This window comes from Psammomys obesus, unplaced genomic scaffold (genome assembly GCF_907164565.1).
Source record: "Psammomys obesus unplaced genomic scaffold, mPsaObe1.curated_primary_1811, whole genome shotgun sequence".
NCBI lineage: Eukaryota > Metazoa > Chordata > Mammalia > Rodentia > Muridae > Psammomys > Psammomys obesus.
In genome coordinates, this window is record NW_026590341.1 from 774,895 (window position 1) to 797,211 (window position 22,317).

The window sequence follows — 22,317 nt, forward strand, 5'->3', positions numbered from 1 at the left end:
AGGACGACAGGAAACCCAGGTGAGAACGTTAGTGCTCTTCCGCCCTCTCGCCCCACCTTCACCCCTGAAAGGAAGATGTTGGGGTTGCTGGACACTGGGAGAGATTTTCTTGGCGGGCTTGTTGCTGGCTCCTCCCCAGAACACTTGGGCAAGCTGTCAGAGGAGAGGGCGGGGCAAATCACACACGGAAGTCAGGTAACAAGCTGGCAGCCTGGTCCGCCACTCTCCTACCTGCGAGCATCCAGAGCCCCACGTTGACTCAGGACCAGCCACCAGCATGCAGGTGAGCCCGGATTCTGAAGGCACATGCCTGCAGCCTCTACTGCTGCTACCCCTCCCTGGAAGGTTTGGTGGCAGGCGGTTCCCAACAACCTGCCATTCAGTGAGAGTGTGGGAAGAGTTGGATCAGTACTTACAGGCAGGCTAAGGATGAGGCACCACACATGAAGTAGTTTTCTGGTCCTGTCCTCGAATTCTGGAAGCCCCAGGACTGGGCTCCTATACATGTGTGTGACTTAGAGCTCTTCTGTCAGAGTCATCTGTGCAAGGTGAGGACAGAGGTGCTATGGCAGAACCCCCAGACCTGTGACTTGCACTGGGGTGGGGGTGGGGGGCATGACTATGGGCATCAGGTTAGACTGGCCTGCGCAGCTGTGTGCCACGATTTCTGGATCCTGCTCCAGGCATCGGGCAGCTCTAATCCTGGACTTAGAGCCTAGATGTAAACCAGAAGGTAAGATGTGTGTGTGTTGGGGGTGTATGTGGCGGTGTTACTTTTTGGAAAGCATCATCTCCCCCTTTGTCAACAAAGATGGTGACCCAGGGCAGAGCCCAGTACTGACATCCCTAAGGGAGGAGGCAAGGGTGAGGTAGAGAGTGAAACCAACTTCCCACTCAGGCACCAGGCCTGCAGGTATGGGCTGTGTGGGTGGCCGCTCCCTCTGCTTTTACTCAGTCCTCTCACCAGGCCTTCCAGACCCAGCTTTGGGAGCTGACTGCCCAGGCCAGCACACAGACACGCTTAGTTGGCCCCAATATCCCTTTGCCATCCTCTTCCCCAAGCTGGTCGCATAAAGGGAGGGCATGGGCACTTAGGACTTAAAGTTTAGCTACTCCGAGGACTTGTTGGTCGCAACTCCTGGTTGGATCTGAGCCTTCCCGTCCTCCACTGTTTAAATTTCTTCCATGGCTCTCCATTGCTTTTGTTGAAGTCCAAGAAACTGGCCTTGATCTGGCTTCTGTGAACCTCTAGCCTCACCTGGTGGCTTTGTCCTTGCCCTTTATACTCCCGCAAAGTTGAAGTGCTGAAGACTGAGTCACCCAGAGTAGTGACTACCAAGTTTCCAGGGGTGCTGAGGACTGAGTCCTGTCAGGACAAGCATGAGGATGGTCAGGGGACAACCTTTTTGGAGTCAGTTCTCTCCTTTGACCATGTGGTCCTGGGATCAAACTGAGGCTTGTTGGCAGGTGCCTTTATCTCACTGGTCCAGGGCTGAGTTGCTTGAGTCCTCTGAAGGGGTTGAGAACTGAGTAAAAACTCTAAGTGCAGCCTGCCTCTCAGGACTGACTCACACACATTTCACTCTCCCAGAAATGCTGTCCCAGCTCCCCACCCCTCCTTGTTTATCTCTTGCCCTATGAGGTAAAGGTTGGGACCACCTCTCCCACCAGGTAGACATGACTCCAGTCCCTATGTGCGCTAACCTCGTGCACCACCCTCCAGGGCTCAGAGGCACTGAGAATACAGACTGAATTGCCAGTTCAGTGTCTGGGGATGAATACGGGCAGGCACACAAAAGGACGGACTGCTGGGAGACAGGGGACTGCAGACCACTGCAAGGAGAGATGCAGGGAGAGACATCGGCCTCGGGAGTTCCTAGGAAACAGAGGAAGCACAGATGGTGGTCAGAAGGCAGTGGGCTTGGGAGGGCAGAGCCTGAGGCAGCAGAGGTGGCCTCTGTGTTGGAGCAGATGGATCCCCTTGGGGACAAGGAAAGTGACGAGTGTTGCAGGCCTCAGAGCACTAGCAAGGGAGGTAAACATCGTCTTAGAACAAGGTGGGTCACAAATGGTGTGGGAGGTGAGGGCCACATGTGTTCATGCATGGGTACTGTGTACCCAGAGTTCGGGCTTGGTTTGGAGATGGGTGGAGCTGTATACACAACTGTCTCTTCTGCCTACACTGACCAGGAAGTTGACTAGGAGGTGGACCCTAGGGAGCAGGACTGCCCAGCTCTTTCGCCCTGTATTCCTGACCTTCAGGAGGGAGGATTCCTTAGGTGCTATGGTGTCCCACCCACTGGAGGGGTGGCTTGTGTCCATAATGAGGAGGTAGGGGCCCCCAGCTGAGCCCTGAACCCTGAGCCCTAGACCACTGTGTATGGCCTGTAAGACTAGGGGTGGAAAGGACCAGGGGAAATGCAGGAACCTTAGTGGCTGAGTGTGTGTGATTTCCTTCATCTTTTCCTGCCTGGGGATATTGTCAGGGTGATTTGTTGTTGTTGTTGCAGAGGTGATATCCTTCCAGTCGATAGGTGAAGAAATCGAGTCTCTGAGGGGCTGATCACATCACAGCCAGGGTATCTTGTCTGCCTGTACTTGAGCCCAAGTCTGACTGAATATGGCAAGGTTGAAACTGTGGGTCAAAGGCCCTATCTGAGTGTGTGGGTTCAGCCTTGTTCCTATCCTGGGTATCATGGAGTTTCAGGAGTCCACATAGCTCCTCGCAGGTGGAACCCAGGGGGTTTGAATGTTCTATCACGAGCTCGTCCCACCGTGAATGTCTCAAGGGCAACGCTGAGCTAGATGCTCATGGGTATCATCATCCATTGGGATCAGCAAGATGTGGCCCTGTATGCACTGGTCCTTGATGGCTGGGTGCTGTGGCTGTGGATGGGTGGTCGGTGAGCCCTGGTACATGAATGCAGAACTTAATGGTTGGACCTGTCGTGCTATAGGCTGGGAACGATGGAACCAGAGCTCTCTAGGGGATCTCTGGGCTAGCTGATAGATTGGCTACTGTCCTGTGCTATGGTAGCAGCTAAAAGCTGGTGCAGCTCGCAGGTGTGTGTGTGTGTGTGTGTGTGTGTGTGTAGCTTTGTCGTGGATCTATAAATAGTGGTCCTTCTCAGAGTGGCTTCAGTCTACACTGGCTCAGGTGACATCCTCTGCCCATGAGGCTCCAGGTAACTGTTCCAAAGATGCACACATTCCTCTCTCTTCTTATTTATTTTATTTATTTATTTTTTTGCAGTAGTGTTTCTCTGTGTAGCCTTGGCTGTCCTGGACTCACTTTGTAGACCTAGAACTCACAGAGATCTGCCTGCCTCTGCCTCTCCAAGTGCTGGGATTACAGATGTACACCGCCGTGCCTGGCGGTTGCACACATTCCTAGTGGGAAGGGGCTTCCCAGTACAATTTTTGGGCTAGCTAGAGACAGCCTCCTAGCCCAAGCATACTTCGTGGATGGTCTCTTCTTCCCGGGATCCCCCTCAAGTTGTATTCCAGAGTCCTACAGGTTCCTGGTTCTGTCCTAGGCCTTGTCTCTATTGTAATTTCTTCTATACATTTTAATGCTTTGGGCCCATGCTGATGATTGTGGCTTATGAAAAAGGGGAGGCATGAGAAGACATCTACCCAGGTCCAAAGTCAACCACTCACCAATTCCTCCCTTGTGGTGGGTTGGTGACTAGGCTGGGTGCCAGGGACACAAGGGTCCCCTTGATACCTATCCTGTTTGTTGGGATGTCACCTTCTTCCCAAGTTGAGACACAGGTGCTCACCCTGTATTGCAGCTCTGAGTATGGGTTTCTCTCCTGGGGAAGTTTCCGTCCCTTCCCATAATAACCTGGGTACATGTGTCTGTGGGCAGTGGATGGGAAAAGCCAAGGGAGCCCAGGGGTCTGGGAGATGTCAGAGTGGGGAGGGTAGGAGCAAACAGAAAGGCTCCTCTGGGAGCCCAGGTGGAGGAAGAAGTGTAGCACACAGGGTACACACAGGACAGGAAGATGAAGTCCTGAGGCCTGGACTCCTCCCAGCAGCCAGATGGAGATGCAGGCAGGGGCAGCGTCTGCCCATCCTTGAACCAGGAGCTCCTTGGGTATGTGTGAATGTGAGTGTGCACACTCACGGGGCTGGGGTAGGGTGTGGATTCAGCAGCAAGACAGACAAACAAAACAAAACAAAACAAAACACCCTAGGCTAAATTGAATTTCAGATAACTTCTTTTTTCTTAGTATAAATATACCCAGGCAGCATTGGGATATACTCATACCTAAACAATAGGTCAAACAAACAAAACAAAACAAAAAACAAAACAAAACAAAAAATCCTAATTGTGTTTTGTTTTGCTTTGCTTTGAGATAAGGTCTTGCTATGTAGACTAAGCTAGCCTCGTACTTGCTATGTACATCAGGCCACAAATTCACAACCCTCTGAATTGCTGGCATATGCCACCATGCCCATAACAAAGCCTGTTTGTCTATCTGAAATTCCTACATGATTGAGTGGCCTGTATTTTCACCTGGCAGCATTTTGGCCGGCCTGTTGGAACAGTTGATAAGACTCTCTGGAGGAGGAGGGAGGAATGTGTTTGGGAAGGGGAGAGATTATAGGTTTGTGGTACAGGGGAAGCAGGAGCCAGACCTGGCATTGGGGTGACCTCAGGGATGGCAAGATGCAGTGTGAGGGCAGAGGCAGGAGCCACTGAGAATGAGCATTGAAATTGATACTGGGCTAAGCAAGACTCAGGTTGAGCGGGTCATGGGCTACGAGAACAGCATCCCAAGCTGCTGAAGAGAAACAGCTTCATTTGGCTTCGGTATCTGGAAGGACATAGTCTCCAGTGTATCTGCTTCTGGCACCATGGAGCCACAAGGTCCTTGCCACTCTGGACTCCTTCCATTGACCCCTCCCTTGCTTCTAGGGACATGGCTGAGACGCTGTCACCCCATGCACGTACAGCCAACGGATACATCGTGCATTACAAAACCAACATCCTTAGCATCTACCAAATGCTGTCTCCTTAGCCAGTGCATCTGGCCATTCAACCCCTCCCTTGGCCTTTACTCCTTCGGGTTTGGGAAAGTGCAATCTGCTCCAACCTGCCTGGCAGCCCCCACCTCCCAGGTTCTCCCTCCCTGTTTCCTACAGTTCACACTCTCAGGAAAGAAGCCCTGACTGCCACTTAACTTCAGTCTACAGGCATCTTGTTTGTTGAGAGTAAATGAAATCCCAAGAACCCAATGCCCAGCACCCACTGAGACAGAGACCACAGCACCCATTGCCCCAACTCTGTTTCCTCCTTTGGTAATGCCATTTTACCCCATCTGTGAGTATTCCTAAGAATGTACTACTCTACTTGGAGGCTGAGGTAGGAAGAAGAAAAATCCGAGCAGGTCTAGGATCTATATTAAGATCCCATTTAAGAAAAACAAACAAGCCCGACTCAATGGCACACGTCTTTAATCCCAGTACTCTGGGTGTGTGTGTCGGGGGGTGGAGAGGCAGACAGATCTCTGTGAGTTGGAGGCTGGTCTGGTCTACAAAAGAAGTCCAGGACAGCCAAGTCTACACAGAGAAACCCTGTCTCAAAAAACCAACCAACCAACCAAACAAACAAAATCCCAGGCCTAGCGTCCCATGCCTGTAATCCCAGCATTCAGAAGGCAGGGCAGGGCGATCAGAAATTTAAGGTCACCCTCCCCTTCTAACCAGTTTAAGGTCTGGATTGCCTGGGACCTTGGGTCAAAAACTCACAAACAAACAAGCAAACTGGCTTGGGTACATGTTTCAATTAGTAGAAAGTTTGCCTAGCACACATGAAAACCTGAGTTCAATCACTAAGCATAAACTATGTAATATCTGTAGGTAACTCTAGGGCTGGGGAGGTAGAGACATGAGGATTAGCAGTTGATGGTCGTCCTTGGCTACATAGTGAAGTTAAATCAGCATGGGCTACGTGAAACCCTACTTAAAAAAATAAAACAATTGCAGAGAATCTGGGTTTGAGTCCCAGCACCCACACAGTAGCTCACAACTACATCAGATCCTGTTCCAGAGGATCTGATGCCCTCATCTGACTTCCACAGGGACCAGGCACACACATGGCAAACAGACATAGACGAAGGCAAAACATTCTGTAAAATAAAAATAAATAAAATATAAAACCAAAATGGGGCCAGATGTGGTGGCATACACTTTTAATCCCAGAACTCGCAGATGGATCTCTCTTGAGTTCAAAGCCAGGCTGTTTTACATTGTTTTAAGCTAGCTGGCGCTACGTAGTGAAACCCTGTCTCAAAAACAAGAAAAAAGTGCCGGTCATGGTGGCACATGCCTGTAATCCCAGAACTCGGGAGGCAGAGGCAGGTAGATTTCTGTGAGTTTGAGGCCATCCTGGTCCACAAATAGAGTTTAGGACACCCAGGGCTACACACAGAGAAACCTTGTCTCAAAAGAGGAGGAGGAGGAGAAGGAGGAGGAGGAGGATTAGAAGAAGAAGAAGAAGAAGAAGAAGAAGAAGAAGAAGAAGAAGAAGAAGAAGAAGAAGAAGAAGAAGAAGCAGAAGCATGGGTTGGAGAGATGGTTCAGTGGTTAAGAGCACTTCCTGCTCCTTTAAAGGACTAGAGTTTATGTCCCTGCACCACATGGCAGCTCACAACAGTCTGAATTCCAGTTCCATAGGATCTGACACCCTTGCACGGAAAAAAATAAATCAGAAAAGAAAAGAAAGGAAGGGAAGGGAAGGGAAGGGAAGGAAGGAAGGAAGGAAGGAAGGAAGGAAAGAAGGAAAGAAGGAAAGAAGGAAAGAAGGAAAGAAGGAAAGAAGGAAAGAAAGAAGCAGGTTGGAGAGATGGCTCAGTGGTTAAGAGCTCTGGCTGTTCTTCCAGAGGGTCTGGGTTTGGTTCCCAGCACCCACATAGAAGCTTACAAACTTCTGTAACTTCAGTTCCAGAGGACACAACACCTCTGCTGGCCTCTGTGTGCAGTGGTGTTTCACATTTTACACAGACATACTTGCAGGCCAAACACCCATATACACAAAATAAATAAAAATTAAGAACAGAGTTTTACTTGTCAATTGCTTTCTTGTTTCGAGATAGGGTTTCTCTGTGTAGCCTTGGCTGTCCTGGACTTGCCTTGTATGTATATTGTGGTAGGGACTAGAGAGATGGCTTAGTGGTTAAGAGTACTGGGTACTCTTCCAGAGAACCCTGGTTCAATTCCCAGCACCCACGTGGTAGCTCACAAAAATCTGTAACCCCTCTGGTCCTTCTGTGTCACCTACCCAGTTCCAGCAGATCTGGTGTTCTCTTCCGGTCTCCATGGGCACCAGGCAGACATACAGTACACAGACTTACATGCAGGTAAAACACCTATCCTATGCACGTTTCAAAAAGAGATATCATGCGTGATGTAGATTCCTAAGGTTCGTTTTCTTAAGAACAAGTTTGTTTGCGATTCATAAGGTCATTCTGGTGTCCCCAGCCATCCACTAGCTACCCAGGGCTATGTCCCAGAAGGGCCTTGTGCTGCCCGGCACTTCAGCCATACACGCTTGTGTCTTTTCCTACTCCGGTCACTCAGGATCCTGTGTGGCTTTTAGTCACCATTTTCTTAGCTTCCTCTTAAGATCTCTCTTCCCCTTGTCCTGGTGACATGACTCCCGGACTCTTCACATGACCCTCTGAGCTTCTCTGAGGACTGACAGTGGAATGGACTGCAGGCTTCAGGCAGGGGGACCACCCCTCACCCCCACACCCTGCTGCGCATCCCTGATCCCCAGGCATATCAGGGGCAACCACAACCTTCCTCACCAGGATCGGGGTGATACAGGTGCCCACTATGTTTCTCCTCACGCCCACAGCTTTCTCTAGTCACTGGATACAGCCCCCACCGTGGGCAGATAGACGGCCATCTCCCAGAAGATCTGGAGTCCTTACTGTGGTCCTATAGCCAACAAGTCAGAAAAAAAACCTCAACTCCTTCAGATTCCGCTTGTGGCTCTCGGCGATGGGGAATGTGTCTGTCCTGAGTTTCTTGTCTATGTCCTCAAGGGTGGCCTGGCCACACTATCTAGTGCAAAATGCTCCCCAAGTTTGTGTGAACCACCATCAGTACACGAGTTCATCCTCAATGTCCCCAGATTTGGCATCTTCAGACTCTTGAAATGTGTGTAGCTGGTTTCTTCTAGCCCTCTGACCTGTGCCTCCTTGGTCTTCCTGAGGTTGCCATTTTTTTTCACCCATCAAGTGCTCACTGGGGCTCCTTTCAACAACATCCTTGTGGGCCACCGTCTGTCTGCCATGGAGGAATGGGGATGTGTACCTTTCCTTAAAGCCCTGAAGGAACTCCTTGGTGTTCTACACAGACTGTGCTCTGCTTGTGTTGCACCTGCCACCTTCTGCTACCTTGTGACACCCTCAGACTCACCTCCACCAGGTCTTGCTGATTTGCCATCTGCCATCTGGTTTCAGTCTCCAGCTTGGCATGGATCTTACTCTCTTGAGTGCCTGTGTACCTGATCAGAGAATGTAGGAAGAGGTTTGTTCGGGGCTTACATGCTCATCTTTCCGTTTTTCTCTGTCCCCCAGGGTGGTCAGAGGCTCCAGATCTTGGTGGGGTCAGAAGGAGACCGCTTGCCACTGGTGGAAATGGGCACGTGTAAGGTGGGTCTGCTCAGACCGCCCAGGCTTGGCTTCACCTACCCCTTCATCTACTCTCATGCTTGGTGATGGTCCTATACCTCCTCCCATATCCCATGTTTTATGCTGGGTTCCTCTCACACCTTCTCCCATCCTGTGTCTTGTGCTGGGTTCCAGATCTATATCTCCTTCTGTCTTGTATCCAGGGTTCTGTTTCTACCCTGTACCTTATTCCTCCAGCTTGAGGACTCTGATCAATGGGACTGTATCCTAGTGGCTGATATCAAGACCCAGAAAAACCAGAAGCAGTATCAGAGGCAACAGCGGTTTCTGGAGAAACTCAGGAGCAAGGGCTTCCACTTCAAGGTGGGCTGGTTTGCATCAAGGGCCAAGTCATGGGCCAGAGAGTTGTGAGGAATGCCATGTCATATACCCCAGGAGCAGGGGCAGGATAGTGGCTGTGGATGAGTTGGTTCCTCTGTGGCTCCCAAGATGATAAAGGACCAGAAGAAGGTGTTCTTTGGAATCCGAGCTGACAGTAGAATCATTGACCTGTACTGGACTCTCATGAAGTCTGAAGATCCTGGCCCCAGAGTCAAGCTGAACCAGATGAATTCTGACCTAGCTACCACAAGGTGAGGATGTATCCTGAGCTAGACCAGAAGAACCCTTGCCCCGTGAACAGGCAGAACAAGGGCCAGATCCCGCCTGAGGTAGGAGCCCAGCTTCACAGTCTCAGTGCACATGTCACAGGCGATCGCATCCCACTCTGAGCAGGGCCCTGGGCCCCAGTTTCCATTTTGTAATAGTAATAATGACAGCTCACTCCTTGACAGCTTATGAGAACCCTTTATCACAGTTTTCTTGGAGATCCAGAATCAAAGTCAGCAGTGGAGTGATCAGTCACTCCTTCCGGACTCTGAGGTCTTTATCTCCCATAGATCCCTTCTTACCAGCTCAAAATCCTCTCTCTGGACATTTGGTCCTCAATATGAGACAGGAGGAGCCTCCAAAAACACTCATGAACCTCCTTCTGTTCCTTCTGTGTCACCTATCCAGTTCCAGGAAATGCTATTTGGGGGCTTGGCTAGTTGACTGTGGCAAAGGGAGTTTGGTACCAGGCAAGAGTCCTGCCAACACAGAATTTTTGGATTTGGGAGGAATGAGGTGAAATCAGAAGAGTAGAAGCACCTTGATGGCGGCGAAGAAAGACAGACTTGTTGGGGAATTTCCATATGTTTGTTCACAAGGTGACCAGCTCAGGCATTTAAGGTGTATCTCAGTATGGCTCTGCAAATGCCTATATAGCTTCGGTTAAGTTACCCTAACTTCTGAACATCAGTTTCTACAAGCAGAATGATTCACAGCCATGTAGGAAGGTTTGTGCGTGTTAACACTCAGCATGTGACACAGGGGGACTGTGGTCAGAGGTGGGGGCTCTTGTCTCTGCATCCAGGAGAGATGTGGAAGGTTGAGAAGACTGAACTCCATTTTGGAGGCCAGGCAAGCCTGACCAGAGTAGGCTTTTTCAGGGTGATTTATGGACTCTGGGTTCTGTCCAGTATTGGTGGGGTGTCTCTTCTAGAACAGAGAGGGCCTGGCTGTGTGGAGAACAGGGCCTTAAGGGGAAGGGTCCACTTGGCTCTCATGGGACCATTCTAATCTTTAGATTCTTGGGTTTCAGAATCCGAATTGTGAGCTTTGTCGTGAACAGCAAGATGAAACCTGGCGGTGAGCACAGAAGGGCAGGTGGCCGAGGAGGGTGCTGCTGTGGGCTGGATTCTCCTACCCTCTGTTGCTCTCTGACTGGGGCTCCCTGTAACCCCTAGACACCTTTGAGGATCTGGTGAAGGACGGGGTTTTTGAGACCATGTTTCCTCTGCACAAGGTGAGGGGTAGACCAGCTCAGAATGGGCCTGAGGGTGGGAACCTGAAGTAGAAAGCCAATTTCTCATCGCCTGTCTCCCGGACACAGAGGGAAAATAACCTGAAGGGAAATTGGGCTCAATGGAGAAACATATTCCGGCCACAGCCAATCGATGACATCAGGTAATACCACACCAGGCAGCTCACCTGTGGGTCACAGACACATCTGTGCTCAAAACAGCTACCCTGTGACCCAGCAAATCCAGCCCCCACTTACCCTGATGCTAGCAGTACCCTCCCTCCTATCCCCTCCTCACGTGTCCATACCCTATCCAGGTACTGAGGCCCCTGGGGAGGGTGGCCTTGATGGGGAAGCTTTCCCACAGGAACTACTTTGGTGAGAAGGTGGCTCTGTATTTCGCCTGGCTTGGCTGGTACACCTACATGCTGACACCTGCTGCTGTGGTGGGCCTCATCATCTTTCTGAGTGGCTTTGCCCTGTTTAATTCCAGCCAGATCAGGTGGGTCGGGGCCTGAGGCCTGCAATCTCACTGTGGGCCAGGAATGGAGGTGGGAGCCTGGAGGGACCCTGGCATCTGAAAATCACCAGTCTTGTCTCTACACTCACAGCAAAGAGATCTGTAAGGCCAATGACACCTTCCTGTGCCCTCTTGGTGACCACAATCGTAGATACCAGCGGCTCTCAGAGATGTGCGCTTTTTCGAAGGTTTGATGCTACTGGAGTCCTTCCAGGACTTAGGCAAGGGTTGGCACAGTATGTTCATCTAGAAGTGGGGAAGATAAGGCACCTGGATGCCCTGAAGAGCCAGGCTCTCCCTTCCTCACTAAGGGACATGGGTAGGAGCCTCAGCCCTTCTGCTCTTCTTCCCAGCTCACTCACCTCTTTGACAATGACGGCACTGTGGTGTTTGCCATCTTCATGGCTCTGTGGGGTGAGTTGCTGCTGGGTATCCCTGCAGGACCCTGGGGCCAGCCAATCAGAGCTCTTTGGCTACCCTGGCTCACCCTGGGTGTGCTTGTGACACTTCCCTGTGCTGACTGCAGCCACAGTGTTCCTGGAGATCTGGAAGCGGAAGCGTGCTCGTGTGGTCCTGCACTGGGCCCTGTACGGATGGGATGAGGAAGAGGTAAGGCCAGGGCCAGCACTATCAAGGTTGCTTGCTTCCAGTGTACCACATGGTCCATACCTGTATCCTTGTGTCTGATGTGCCTCTGGTGACCTCCCTAGGAAGAGATGGCCCTTGAGCTCATTAACTGTCCAGACTACAAGCTGAAGAAACATCATCATTCCTACCTGGGCAGCACCATTATCCTGATCCTGTCCCTGTTCATGGTACTTCTGGGAGCTGTGGTAAGGGCTGGAGGCCCAGCTACCCCTACTCTTCATGCCTCCCCTCAACCCTTTGTAGATCTGTTTCATGATTGGCATGGCCCACGTGCTGGTTGTCTACCGTGTGATGGCCGCTGCCCTCTTCAGCAGCTTCCTGGAGCAGCAGGTGACCACTGTTGTGGTGGTGACTGGGGCCGTGGTACATTACGTAATCATTGTCATCATGACTAAGGTAGGGGTCATGCAGAGAAAGCCCTGTGTGTGTGGGATGTGCGCCATTGAAGGTAGATCTCACTTGCTTCCTTCTTCCCCCAGGTCAACAAATATGTAGCCCTGAAGCTTTGTAACTTTGGTGAGAAGACACCAGCCTCTCCCTGGGAACTGGGGAGGACTCAGGGCTGAGAGTCATAGAGCTGTGATCGGACATGGGGTGGGGGGTTTCTGGCTCTTCTGGGACCTCTCACTTGAGGGGTGTCGGTCATTCTGTCCCATTTGTCAAGGGAAAGACAGGATGGCTATGTCTCATTCCAGAGGATCTCAGGACCTTTTCAGATCGAGAGCGCAAGTTCACTGTCAAGTTTTTCACCCTGCAGTTCTTCGCCCACTTTTCCTCTCTCATCTACATCGCCTTCATTCTGGGCAGGTATGCTCTCCTGCCCCACGTGCCCGAGCTCCACCCCAGCCCCCAGATCCTTCAGTCTCAGCCCTCTTGCCTAGTTTCTTGCCTTTAAAAGTGGCCGGATCTTAGTCAGGCATGGTGGCACATACCTTTAATCCCAGCATTCAGGAGGCAGAAGCAGGTGGATCTCTGTGAGTTTCAGGCCAGTCTGGTCTACATATGGAGCTCCAGGATAGCCAAGACTAAACAGAGAGACCATCTCAAAAAAAAAAAAAGTAAATAAATACAAAAATTAATAAAAATAAACAGAAGTGGCCAGATCTTGAGGCTGGAGTTGTTGAAGTACGTTTGTACCATACATAAAGCCCTATGTTCGACCTCTAGAACCACGTTAAGCTAGCTGTGGTGGCATACTCTTGTAATTTTAGGACTCAATAATTGGAAGCGGGATTGAGTTTTCAGTCAGACTGGGCTACATAAGACCCTGAGTTTAAAAAAAAAAAAAAAAGTGCTTGCTTTGACAGCTCTTACGCTAAAATGGAACGATACAGGGAAGACTAGCATGCAAATTTGTGACACATTCCATGTATTCCATGTTTTGTTTTGTTTTTTTTTTAAATGAGTGGTCAGATCTGTTCTTTTAATTTAAAAAAATACTTCATGCCCAGAATACTTAGACACTCAATACAGAGCAACACTTCTGGTGACCCTAGGCTCCACAGGAGAAACAGGACAGCCTGGTGGGTCTTCTTGTTTGTATGTGTTTATCTGCACGCAGGTACCTACACTCAGGTGGTTTTGCCATGTCAGTAATCAGGCTTACTTTTTACATGGAAACATCCAGGTGTCTCTGCCTAGCATCCCATATTCTACACACCTTTTTCGGGGTGCTGTGCTTCATGAGGAAGCTACATGAAAATCCCCTCACTTTCCTGATTGAAATGAACCACTCTTGGTGCATTCGATGTGCACCTTTTTGTTTTCTCTGAAGAGAATAATTGCTGCTCTGTGTAGTGCTTAATTTTTTTTTTTTTTTAGACATTTAAACATCATCCGTCAATCACAAACTTCCCACCAACCCTGCCTCCCCACCAAGCCTCCCAGTATGTTCAAAGATATGGCAATGACCTTGAGGTTCATTCCCGGCATTTTGTCCCTGTTATCTGCCTGCTCAGGTCAAACCTGAATCCTCTCAGTAAAGAACAGTTTTTCTTTTCTATTCAACTCTTTATGCTCTTTGACAGGGTATATCTATCTTCATATAGGGATGAAGCTATCTTCGTGAAGGTCCTGTAGATTTCTTGTAAATTTTATCTCATTCTGGTTGTTTCCTTCTCTTTCTCTTAAAAAAAAGTGTTTAAGAGAGTCTTTGTGTGTGTGTGTGTGTGTGTGTGTGTGTGTACAATTTATTCTTATTTTATGTGCGTTGGTAATTTGCTTGCATGCATGCCTTTGTGAGGGTGTCAGATCTTGGAGTCACAGACAGACAGTTGTGAGCTGCAATGTGGGTGCTGGGAATTGTACCCACATCCTCTAGAAGAGCAGTCAGTGCTCTTAACTGCTGAGCCATCTCTCCAGTACCCTCCTCCCCTTTAAGACAAATTTTCACCATTTTATTTTTTTTACTTTTTTACTTTATTAATTACAGTTATTCACTTTGTATCCCAGCTGTAGCCCCTCCCCCATCCCTTCCTAATCCCACCCTCCTTCCCTCTTCTTCTCCTATGCCCCTCCCCCAGTCCAATGATAGGGGAGGTCCTCCTCCCCTTCCATCTGACCATAGTCTATCAGGTCTTTTCAAGACAGGCTTCTTTGTCTTCCTCTGTGGCCTGGCAAGTCTGCTCCCCCCTCAGGTGGAGGTGATCCAAGAGCCAGCCACCGAATTCATGTCAGAGATGGTCCCTAGTCCTATTATTGGGGAACCCTCTTGGATCCTGAGCTGCCTTGGGCTACTTCTGTGCAGGGGTTCTAGGTTATCTCCATGCATGGCCCTTGTTTGGAGTATCTGTCTCAGAAAAGACCCCTAGGCCCAGATTTTTTGGTTCTGTTTCTCCCTTTGTGGAGCTCCTGTTCCCTCCAGGTCTTTCAATCTCCCCCTTCTTTCATAAGATTCCCTGCACTCTGCCCAAAGTTTGGCTATGCATCTCAGCATATGTTTTGATACCCTGCTGGGTGAAGTCTTTCAGAGGCCTTCTGTGATAGGCTCCTGTCCTGTTCCCTGTTTTCTCCCTCTTCTGATGTCCATCTCATCTGCCTTTCTGAATGAAGGTTAAGCATGTTACCCAGGGTCCTCCTTCTTGCTTAGCTTCCTTAGGTGTACAGATTTTAGCATGATTATCCTATATTATATGTCTAATATCCACCTATAAGTGAGTATATACCATGTGTGTCTTTGTGCTTCTGGGATACCTCACTCAGGATGATCTTTTCTAGATCCCACCATTTGCCTGCAAATTTCATGATTTCTTTGTTTTTAATTGCTGAGTAGTATTCCATTGTGTAAATGTACTTCACCGTTCTTAATCTTCTTGCTTCATTGTGTTGAGTGCCAGGCCAACAGGTCCTGTCATTAACCCTGGCTATGACGGATATATTCTCAGGCCCCACTTCCCAGTAGTTTGGTTTCCTTCTTTTCGTAGTCTCTTCTTCTTCTTTCCTCCTCCTCCTTCTCCTCCTTCTCTGCCTCTCAAGTGCTGAGATTAGAGGTCTGTGCCACCACACACACACACACAGCTTCTAGTGATTTGCCTGAATAAAGGAAGGCCAGTGCAGCCCGATATGACTTTACATAGCTCTCAGTGTTGTCAGCTGATTGGCCTGCCACGTTCTTCAGTTGGTTATTTTGATTTCCCAAATTGTACTTTTTCCTTTGCAGATTCATACCAGTGTGCTCTAAATTTCTTTTGCCTAGTAATAAGTAATTCCAGCGCTATGTTAAGTAATAGCCACCATGAACCTTAATAAAAATGATTTTAGGATTTCACTGTTGAACACGGACTCCTTGGTTTAGAACTGTTTACAGTTTTTATCATGTTGTGGAAAGCAAATGACCTTATTGTTGTTTTGAAATAGGCTTGCCTCAAACTTCTATGTGGCCAAGAACGACCCAAGTTTTGGGATTGCATGTGTGAGCAATGGCTGGTGTTTTGATTGCTTGTTCTGAGATAAGTTCTTCGTATTCTCATTCACCCCCCCCACCCCCCGCTTCAGCCTTTAAGTGCTAGTATTGGAGGTGAGACACCACAGATGACTTGAGAGCAGATGCTTTTAAACACAAAATGATGCTATGAGCCATTTCTATGGGAAGAAACTGAGGCCATGCTCAACAGACCTTGTCTGGATGCATCTGAGTCTAAGAAGGTGCTTCTGTCAGGCTGAGCCTGTGTGTGCCTAGAGTAGGGTGCTTCTGGTTTCGTCTTCTCCTGCCATTTCTTTCTTTCCTTCCTTCTTTCCTTCTTTCCCTCCCTCCCTCCCTCCCTCCCTCCCTCCCTCCCTCCCTCCTTTCTCTCTCTTTCTTTCTTTCTTTCTTTCTTTCTTTCTTTCTTTCTTTCTTTCTTTCTTTCTTTCTTTCTTTCTTTCTTGTTTTTCAAGACAGGAGTTCTCTGTACCCTTGGCTGTCCTGGACTCACTTTGTAGACCAGGCTGGCCTCACACTCACAGAGATCCACTTGCCTCTGCCTCCCTGGGATTAAAGGCCTGTGCCACTTTGCACAGCTGACCAAGGCAATTTATAAAATAAAGGATTTTTCAGGCAGTGGTGGGGAACACCTTTAATCCTAGCACTCAGGAGGCAGAGGCAGGTGGATCTCTGAGTTTGAGGCCAGCCTGGTCTATGGAATGAGTTCCAGGACAGCCAGAGCTGTTACACAGAGAAATCCTGTCTTGAAAAACCAAACTAAATAAATAATAAAAATAAAATAAGAAATCATTTAATTTGGCCTAAGGTTTTAGAAGGTTAGAGTCCATGGGGCAGAGTGAAGAAACAGCTTAGAGCTCACACCTTGAGCCACAACCATGAGGGAGAGAGAGAGAGAGAGAGAGAGAGAGAGAGAGAGAGAGAAAGAGAGAACTGGGAACTGCACCAGACTTCCCTTCCCAAATGTTCCACCAAGTGGGAACCAAATATTCAAACATATGAGCCAGGGTGGGGCACTCTCATTCAAACCACTATATTCACAACCCTGGCCCCCGCAATCCTAGAACCACATGAAATTGCCAGATGCATTTACTCCAGCTTGAGAAGTCTCCCTAGGCTTTCAGTCTCAATGCTGTTTAAAGACCCGAAATTCATAGTCTTCTGAGACTCGAGGTAATCTTAACTTCCTGTAAAATAAAAAGCAAATTGCATACTTCCAACACACAGTGACACAAAGTATACATTTACTGTTATGAAAAGGAGGAATAGAGACATAGTGAAGAAACACTGGACAAAAGGAAGCCTGAAACCCAGCAGGGCCAACTCCAAATCCTGTCGCTTCACATCTGCTGCCAAAGAGATTAGATGCTTCTCTCCTTCCAGCTTTGTTGCCTGCAACATACTTTTCTCTCTTGGGCTGGGTCCACTCCCTGTGTGTAGCTCTCCTTGACAGATCTCCCATGGCTCTGGCACCACTAACATCTCCAATACAACCTAGGCCTCATTTTCACAGCGTCCTGCACTGGCCTCTCAGGGCTTTCTTCATGCAGGGATTCCCCCACAACATGCCTGGCCACAGCGACTCTTCTTAACTGCAGAGTTAGATTCCACAGCCCCTTGCTGTGTGTATCTTTCAATGACCCTAAAGCCAAGACAGATTTGACTACTACTTGGGGTGAACCCTAGAACCTTTTAAATCACGTTCATAGCAGCTTTGATTTATTGTTGCCTCCCCACCCCCCAACGATGGGGTTTTTAGTGTGTAGCCCTGGCTGTCCTGGAACTCACTCTGTAGACCAGGGTGGCCTTGAACTTGAACTCACAGAGATCCACCTGCCTCTGCCTACCAACTGCTGGAAGGTGTGCACCACCATGCAGCTGTTGTTGCCTTTTAAAATTCCTTACGCCTTTTCTTTCCACAAGTTGGAAGCTTAGCTGGGTGGGTTCTTGCTCCCTCTCCCTTTATTCCATTTCAGATGAGGCCTCTCTTCAATCTTTTTATCTCTTGCAGAGCAAGCCTTGACTCCAAACATTAAATTTCTTGGTACTCTTTTTTTTTCCTCTTTAAAATGTATATTTTGTATTTCTTTTTACCCTGCTTGCTCTTTTTCATTGTAGACCTGCATAAGAGTGATGGCTAATAACTATGTGACAGAACCAATATTAGGCTGTCTTGAAATCTCTTCCACCAAGGAAGTTTGTTCAATATTTTCATTTAGTCTCAGGCAAATTCTTGGAACAAGGGCAGAAAGCACTTTTTTTTTCCGACAAAATATCTCAAGAATTGTGCCTAGCCCAGTTGTTCATGTTGTTGTTGTTGTTGTTCTGAAACTTCTTGAGCTGGGCCTCCATAGTTCATATGGCTCTCGGCGCTACTGTCTTCCCGTCTCCTAGGAAGACTAGCATGGTAGATTGAGCTCCACCCCTCCGCAGCTTTCAGCCACGTGTCTAGTCCGAAGTGCTAAAGTCTTCCACATTTCTCCAAAAACAGCGAAGTCAGGTCTTTTCTCAGCAGTAGCCCAGCCCTGGTACCACCATCTGTCTGTCTGAGTTACTTTTCTATCGCTCTGGTAAAACACTAAAAACCAAGGCAACTTATAAAAGAAAGTGCTTAATTTGGCTCACAGTTTCAGAGGGTTAGAGTTTGTGATGGTGCAGTAAAGGAACAACTGAGAGCCCTCACAACTTGATCGAAAACCATGAGGCAGAGAGAGAGTGTGTGTTACTGGGAATCCCATGTGTTTTGTTTTGCTGAAAAAAAAAAAAAAAAAAAGAACAAAATTTTCATACAATATATTTTGACTATGTCTTTCCCATATCCTGTATGAGTCTTTTGGAACTTCAAAGCCCAACCCTAATGACTTATCTCTTCCAATAAAGCCACAACCTTCTAATCCTTCCCAAACCATTCCACCAACTAAGGACAAAATATTCAAATATAGGAACCTCTGAGGCGGGGGTAGGTATTCTCATACAAATCACCACCCTTCTACTCTACCTTCGCATGGTCACAGGAGTCAGGGTGTTGTCCAACTGCCTCACAGGCCTTGATTTTTTCCCTAGGATCAATGGTCACCCTGGGAAGTCCACGCGCCTGGCTGGCCTGTGGAAGCTGGAGGAGGTCAGTCTGTCCTGGTCTCACTGCCCTGTTCTTGAGCGCCCCTCCTCCCTTGAGCGCCATCCCTGACCTTCACGTTGACCCCACAGTGCCATCTCAGTGGCTGCATGATGGACCTGTTCATCCAGATGGCCATCATCATGGGTCTCAAGCAAACTCTGAGCAACTGCATGGAATACCTGTGCCCGTGAGGACTCCTCCCACCCCACTCCAGTCTCCCAGTGCCCAGTGCCCGTCTCCAGTGCCCTGCAGTCTTTCTGTATGCTCCACACATTCTCGGTGCCCACAGGTTGTTGGCCCATAAATGCCGCTTAATGTGTGCTAAGGTACATGATCAGGAGTTCAGAGACCCAGAACTGGAGGAGTGGCGCCGAAACTACCACATGAATCCAGTCAACACCTTCAGCCTGTTTGATGAGTTCATGGAGATGAGTGCGTTGGAGTGGGCTGAGCGGATCGGGTGGGTGTGCAGGGTGAAAGTGGGTGGCTGTACTGGATCCGGGCTGACGTTTTCACCTTGCAGTGATCCAGTATGGCTTCACCACCATCTTTGTGGCTGCTTTCCCGCTGGCACCACTGTTAGCACTCATCAGCAACGCTGTGGAGATCCGCCTGGACGCCATCAAGATGGTCAGACTACAGCGACGCCTGGTTCCGAGAAAGGCTAAGGACATAGGTCAGAGGGCACACAAGTTGTTCAGTGGAGGAGAGCAGCTGGGACACTAGGAAGAGCAACTTCTAATCCTGGGTTTTCCACCAGCCCATGCCAGGTCACCTTGAAGCAACTTGTAATAGCTGGAGCCCCCGTCCCTTACTCCAGAGACATTCCCTAGGTTTCCCCAATATGGGAACTGAGCCACACGAGCTCAATCCCTAGAAAAGGGCAGGCTAAAGTGCACCTGACAAGGCTTTCCCATGAGCCTCCAGCATGTGGCTGGAGAGCTTGCAGCCTCCAAGGGGACGGTATGGAAGAACAGGAGTCTGATCACACGGAAGGGAAGGTATGGCAGAACAGAGAACCCTAGACCTCAGTTGTCCTGACTTTCCATAGTGAGAATGACAGATGTCAGGGAAACAGACAGTTCAGATGCTACATGTGTTGGGGGGGGGAGCACTAGGGAGAACCCAGGCTTGGCCTGGGTTTTGGAAATCTCTCTTGGGTGGGTTCCAGGAAATAAACAACCTGTTGAAGAGTTTTAGGAAGAAGTTGGGGATGGGGATGGGGGAGGGTGCAGCTGTCCCATGTCTGTCTTAGTTGGGGATTTCCTAGCAGATAACTTGGCCCCCATGGCTACAATGGAGCCATGAACAGAGATTGAACAAGGATCCTTGACCAATCAGGTTCCAAGATTTTAGGGCAGGAGACTACCAATAATCAGGACTGGCTGCTTCACTCCACTGCTGTCATTCAGGGACCTGGCTGCAGATACTGGAGACCATCGGAGTGCTGGCAGTCATTACCAACGGAATGGTCATCGCTTTCACCTCTGAATTCATTCCCAGAATAGTCTACAAGTACTACTATAGCCCGTGCAGAAAGTACCAGAACTTCACAGATGAGTAAGGCATTAAACCATCAAGCTCCCCACCTCCACCACCCCCGAGAATCTGGCCCTTGCAGCTAAGCCCTTGGATCCCAGACCTGGGTCTCTCCCAGGTACACCTGGGAGCTGCCAGTGCCTTTGGGGTTGCACTTACTGAGGATGGGACTTGAGTACGCCTTGCACTGTCAACATTCCTTGGCTGGATCCCAGGACTAGCTGATGGACTAGTCATCCTTGGTGGGGAGGGGAGTACCAGGCACCATTGGTGATGAGCAGGTAGAACCTAACTGCCTCTCCTGCGAAGTCATACACCCCTTTCCTGCTTTCTGGTGTGGGGAGGCAGAGCAGAGATGTTTCTAGCTCCCATTGCACCTGCAGACTGGGGTTCTTTGGGCCAGCCCTAGGAGCATTTTTCCAGCTTGGTCGGAAAGACAGTTGGTGACATCCCTCAGGCCCCTCAGCCTCTCTTCCCTCTCCCAGGTGTGGCCTTGTGCTTAGATGGCAGGCCTTTTCTCCTAAAGGGAAATGGAGGAGGCTTTCCATGGTGTGTCCTCCCTCTAGTGCTTCCTAGACACAGGTGACTTTTCAGGAGGAGCCTCAGGCCATGCGAACCCCACACTTGTCTCTCTCCAGCTGCCTCCAGGGCTATGTCAACCACAGCTTGTCTGTCTTCTACACCAAAAACTTCAAGGACCACGGCAGGATGGAAGGCCAAGAAAATGTGACCGAGTGCAGGTTTGGAACCTCTTGGCCCCCATAAATGCCCTCTAAACTCCTGATTCCTGACCTCAGGTACTCCCCTACCCCAGGTACCGGGCCTACCGGGATGAGAACGACTACAGCTTCACTAAGGCATTCTGGTTCATTTTGGCTATCCGGCTGGCCTTTGTCATCATCTTTGAGGTGGGCAGAATTGTGAGAGAGCCTGAGCATGGCAGCTTCCTTACTGCTCTTTCCTAGTCCCCGTACCCTGAAGGTTCTTCTTAGCCACTGACCTTGCTGGGCCTTTTCCCTCCCGGCCACCCCCCAGCACTTCGCCTTGTGCATCAAGCTCATTGCTGCGTGGTTTGTGCCTGACGTGCCCCAGTCAGTGAAGAACAACGTTCTGGAGGAAAAGTACCAGGCACTTCGGGAGAAACTGTGGTAGGGATGCAGAGGCTGAGTTGGCTGGGGCGCAGGTCTGTGCCTGGGGACAGGCCTGGCCTCTGACCTCTGTACCAACTCCACCCTTTCTGTAGTTTCAATTCCAGGAGCACAGACGTGTAGACAGCCTGGGGCAGGTGGAGAAATGCTGGTTGCCAGGCGCCTGGACTAGGAAGGAGTCCCCATCTCTACAGCTTGCTCCTGTCCATACAATGTGTATGAGTGTGTTGAGGGAGGCCGTAAAATGGTCCATGTATATGTAGGGTCCTAGGTGGTCTACATATCTGTTAGTGAATGAAGGTCACAGGATGACCTTGAATATATTGGGTATTTATGAGCATCCTAGGAAGCCCATGTATGTATGTTAATCACGGAAGGCTCTTGGACATGTAGGGGTGGGGGTCCTTGAGATTCCATGTTATTTAGGGTATTTATGAGCAGCGTGAATGTGCCTGTTGTGCGTGCTCTAACTGCCCTAGGGTTCAGACTGGCACAGACATGACTTAAAATTCCTGAGTGACCCTAGTGCCCATTCAACGGCAGCCTGCTCATAAAATCCCAACTGCAGTAAAACCAGCCCAAGTTCCATGGACCTCCTGGCTTCTGGGCCCCAGATCCCACTTGGTGGCCTCCTGCTTGGTGGGAGGTCAGGGACTAACTTCTGGCTTTTCCCGGATTAACCTGGATCCCCACAGCCGGTAAAACATTTTACAAACACAATAAACCTGTGTGTATTCATTTCTGAGCCTCATGATGTAGATCCAGTTTCTACGGATTATTTTTGCCCTGGGCTAGACCGAGGAAGGATGAAGTGTGGTAGCCTCGGGCCACCTGGCTTTTCTCTGGTTTGCCTTCAATAAGGGAGGGGCAGCTTACTGAAGACGGTTCTGCCTTC

General features: G+C 49.4%; 1 protein-coding gene across 1 annotated transcript; it reads left to right on the forward strand.

The window, feature by feature from the left end:
• The first annotated feature begins 171 nt into the window (after positions 1-171).
• On the forward strand, positions 172-22,160 carry Ano9 (anoctamin 9). Its single transcript, XM_055606899.1, has 24 exons — positions 172-283; positions 8,595-8,669; positions 8,886-9,011; positions 9,138-9,280; positions 10,330-10,376; positions 10,475-10,533; positions 10,621-10,694; positions 10,898-11,032; positions 11,142-11,238; positions 11,404-11,464; positions 11,577-11,659; positions 11,761-11,865; positions 11,942-12,094; positions 12,178-12,214; positions 12,394-12,505; positions 18,681-18,738; positions 18,825-18,922; positions 19,025-19,167; positions 19,259-19,411; positions 20,148-20,295; positions 20,913-21,014; positions 21,089-21,182; positions 21,310-21,422; positions 21,518-22,160. Exons 1-24 carry the CDS (start codon positions 278-280, stop codon positions 21,543-21,545), a joined length of 2,250 nt encoding a protein of 749 aa, XP_055462874.1. The 5' UTR covers positions 172-277; the 3' UTR covers positions 21,546-22,160.
• Positions 22,161-22,317: the final 157 nt, after the last annotated feature.

What these genes read in the sequence shown, in the direction of transcription:
- Ano9 (XM_055606899.1), top strand. An exon ending in ACGGATGGGATGAGGAAGAG is followed by an intron (nt 11,660 to 11,760) that starts GTAAGGCCAGGG and finishes TGACCTCCCTAG; the next exon opens with GAAGAGATGGCCCTTGAGCT. An exon ending in TACCAGAACTTCACAGATGA is followed by an intron (nt 20,296 to 20,912) that starts GTAAGGCATTAA and finishes GTCTCTCTCCAG; the next exon opens with CTGCCTCCAGGGCTATGTCA.